At 64.2% G+C, this 3219-nt stretch overlaps 1 protein-coding gene across 1 annotated transcript in view; it reads right to left on the bottom strand.

The window, feature by feature from the left end:
• ANKRD24 (ankyrin repeat domain 24) overlaps nt 1-3219 on the bottom strand; it is an 8160-nt gene that overhangs the window by 2095 nt on the left and 2846 nt on the right. The window contains 10 exon segments of the mRNA XM_035892339.1: nt 5-58; nt 136-257; nt 366-406; nt 408-490; nt 610-654; nt 770-874; nt 1445-1537; nt 1694-1722; nt 2322-2509; nt 2596-2702. Coding sequence (XP_035748232.1) covers nt 5-58; nt 136-257; nt 366-406; nt 408-490; nt 610-654; nt 770-874; nt 1445-1537; nt 1694-1722; nt 2322-2509; nt 2596-2702 — 867 coding nt within the window.

The raw sequence follows: 3219 nt of genomic DNA, 5'->3' as shown, positions 1-3219 counted from the left end.
GCACAAAGTCCCCCGGGGTGGACGGGTTGCTCTCGTCCCGCTCGTAGTTCTCCAGCACCTGCCGAGGAGAGGGTGAGGCCACCAGGGGCCAGGGGACGGAGGCAGGGAAGGACAGACAGACAGACGGGGACTTGCCTGTATTTTCTCCCTCAGTTCCTTGTTCTGCACGGTGAGGGACTGCAACTGCCCCTGCAGCGTGGCCAGCAGCTCCTCGGCCGAGGGGCTCAGCGTCTTCTTGGAGAGCAGCAGCTCTGCCCCTGCGGGGTGCAGGGACGCCGGTCCATGTCCCCCCCTGCCCCCGCTCCCTGCCGCGGGGGGCCACCTCCCCACTCCACAAGGGTCTTGGGAGGCGAGCAGGGCCCTACCTGGGAACTCAAGCGGGTCTCCCTCCTCGTCCTGCAGCGTCGCGGCTCCACAGAGCCTCCACCTCCTTGCCCAGCCGCTCCTTCTCACCATCCCGTGCCGCCAGCCGCTCCTCCAGCTCCTGGATCTGTGGGGCAGGACACAGGCACAGGGTCCCCTTCACTCCCACCAGAGGCCCAATGGCATCCCCAGCACCAGGACCCCTCAGAGAGCCGAGGCCACCCATGACCTCTTCACCGGCCTCACCTGCTTCTCCATGGAGCGCCGGGAGCCCTCATCCAGCTCCGCCTGCTAGCGGGACACAGAGAAAACAGGGAGCGATAAATGCTGTCTCCATCCCTCCGTTCCCCTGCGCTCCCTAGGGACACGGTGGCATCTCCCCCATGACCCTGCAGCTCGCTGGTACCTCTCGTCTCTGCTTCTCCTGCTGCTCCAAGCCCCGGATCTTCTGCAAGAACTGGGCCCGCTCCTGCCGCAGCCGTACAATCTCCTCGTAGGCATCCCGGTCCTCCTGCAGATGAGCGGCCGCCAAGCCTCAGCACCGGGCACTGCCAGCCCCCTCCCCGCCATCGGCCCCCTCCTGCCCACCCTCAGCAGGGGGGCTCTGGCAGGCTGAGCCCAGCCAGGTACCATGGTGGCTCTCGGCCACCACATGCCCCCATGGGTGAGCCACACTCCAGGGTGTGCAGCGTGTTTTTTGACACAAGAGAGAGAAGGAAAGGCTCTGGCAGGGCATGGACCCCCCAACACCAGTACAGCCCCCCAGCAAAGGGTGTTTTGGGCCCATGGGGTGAAGAGAAAGGGGCTGATAGCTCCTGCCCTGCCAACAGCAGGGGCTCAGGGCCGGGGGTGCTGCATGCACCCCGGGAGTGGGGATGAAGCTTCTGTTGCAGCTCAGGCCAGCCCCTCAGCATCACCTCCACCGTGGGAAGGAGGGCACCCGCACAGCTCCCGGAGCGGGCAAAGCTGGAGAAGTTTGCCTGAGCCAGCCGTGGTTCGGCCACGCCGGCGCTGCCCATTTTGCTACGCTGCGCCTGCCAAGCCGGTTGCGGACATGGAGCTAAGGGGGACCCCCTCTCACCTGGCTGGGGGTGCCCAGGGGAGGCAGAGGGGCCTTCCTCTTCCTCGGGGTGCTGTTCTTCTCTCTGACAGATGACTGGCTGGGCGACGACGTCTGTGGAGACACCAGAGCAGAGGGGACATCGCATCTGAAGTGGCTTCTCTCCTTCCTAACCCATTGCCACCTCGGAGAGCCCCAGGGCTCCTGGGGACCCCCACCCTGGGGCTGGGGCCAGCCCTGATAAGAGGCGCCAGCCAGGCAGGCCCTTACCTGGGACGTCTGCTCAGTTGACTCCTCTTCTGCGGGGCAGAGTGGGAGAAAAAGAGAAATTGGGGAGGTTTAGGGGTTCGTAAGGGAGGGCACAGCAGGCAGAGCCCACAGGGGTGCAGGGGCACCCCCGAACGTGCTCGTTACAGGGGTGGGCACTCAGGGGGTACACACACATGCGTGCACAGAGGGACATGTGTGCGTACAAGGGGCACACGCGCAGACAGACAAATGTGGGGATATACGTGGATGCGAAACTGCAGGGATGCACACAGGTGTGCAGACACGGGGAGACACGTGCACACAGACACGCAGACACATGTACAAGCGCACTCGCTGATACACATGTGCACTTACACCCCCATGCTTGCAAATACGTGTGAACATGTGTGTGCAGGCATGTTCAGGCGCTGAGACAGGCAACTTAGGCTCAGCACCACCTCCCAGCCCTCAGCTGGTGACAGCATGGGCGAAGGCACCCCCAGCACGTGGGACAAGGGGGCACATGCCCCTCAGCCTCTTCCAGCCATGGGTTAGACAGCCCTGCCCCAAAGCACCCTGCAGGGTGAAAGCACCCCCATGGGTCCAGGCCCTGCGGACAAGGGGCACCAGGGTAGCACGGCTGCCTTACCGCTGGCCCAGGACCGGCGCTGAGCAGCCTCTTGGAGAAAGTGCTGGATGAGAGCGTTGCCCGTGGCCAGGCTGTAGTGCGCGGCATCATGACCTGTGGAGTCCACCACGGCCACCCGGGCACCGGCATTGACGAGCACCTCCACCGTCTCCACGCTGCCGTTCTCGCAGGCCAGCATCAAGGCTGTCCTGAGCAGCATGGTGAGAGGAGGGGTGAGGGGGGGCATTCCCTCCATCTACCTGTCCGCCCCCGGTCCCCACCAGTACAGACTCACCTCCCCTGCAGGTCCCGGCTGTTGACAGCCGCGCCGCGGTGCAGCAGGTACCGGCACAGCTCTGAGTGGCTCATCTTGGCAGCAAGGATCAGCGGTGTGGAGCCATCCTGGGCAGGGTCAAGTTGGGTGAGGCTGCGCAGACGAGGCTCAGATCTCCCCATGGGGCACCCCACTCCCGTTATCTCCCAGATTTCCACGACACTTCATGGTATGTTTTCACCCCAGGGACCTCAGGTGCTGCCAGCTGCTGCGTTCCACCCCAGAAGCTGCTGCATTTCAGAGGCAGCCCCAGCCTGGCCCCTTGCTGCTCTGCACAGCGTGGCAGGGTGAAGAGCAGAGGGATCTCACCTTGTCCTTGATGTTTAAGGGAGCCTTGAAATCACAGAGGATCTCCGAGCACGAGATGCAGCCGCTGACCGCTGGGGAGAAGGACAGAGGCTGAGCACTCTGCCTCCGGTGGGGACAGGAGCAGGATGGGGTTGGCACTGTCCCCACTCACCTGCATGGTGCAGCGCTGTTTGGCCTCTGCCGTCGGCCACGTCCACAGGGCAGGAGGCCTGAGGGAGAGAGCCTGGGTTACAGAAGGACAGGGGACAGACAGACAGACTGCTGCAGTAGACGTGG

The sequence above is a fragment of the Egretta garzetta genome, unplaced genomic scaffold, assembly GCF_000687185.1.
Source record: "Egretta garzetta isolate BGI_Z169 unplaced genomic scaffold, ASM68718v1 scaffold4, whole genome shotgun sequence".
Taxonomy (NCBI): Eukaryota; Metazoa; Chordata; class Aves; order Pelecaniformes; family Ardeidae; genus Egretta; species Egretta garzetta.
This window is presented reverse-complemented; position numbering and strand designations above follow the sequence as displayed.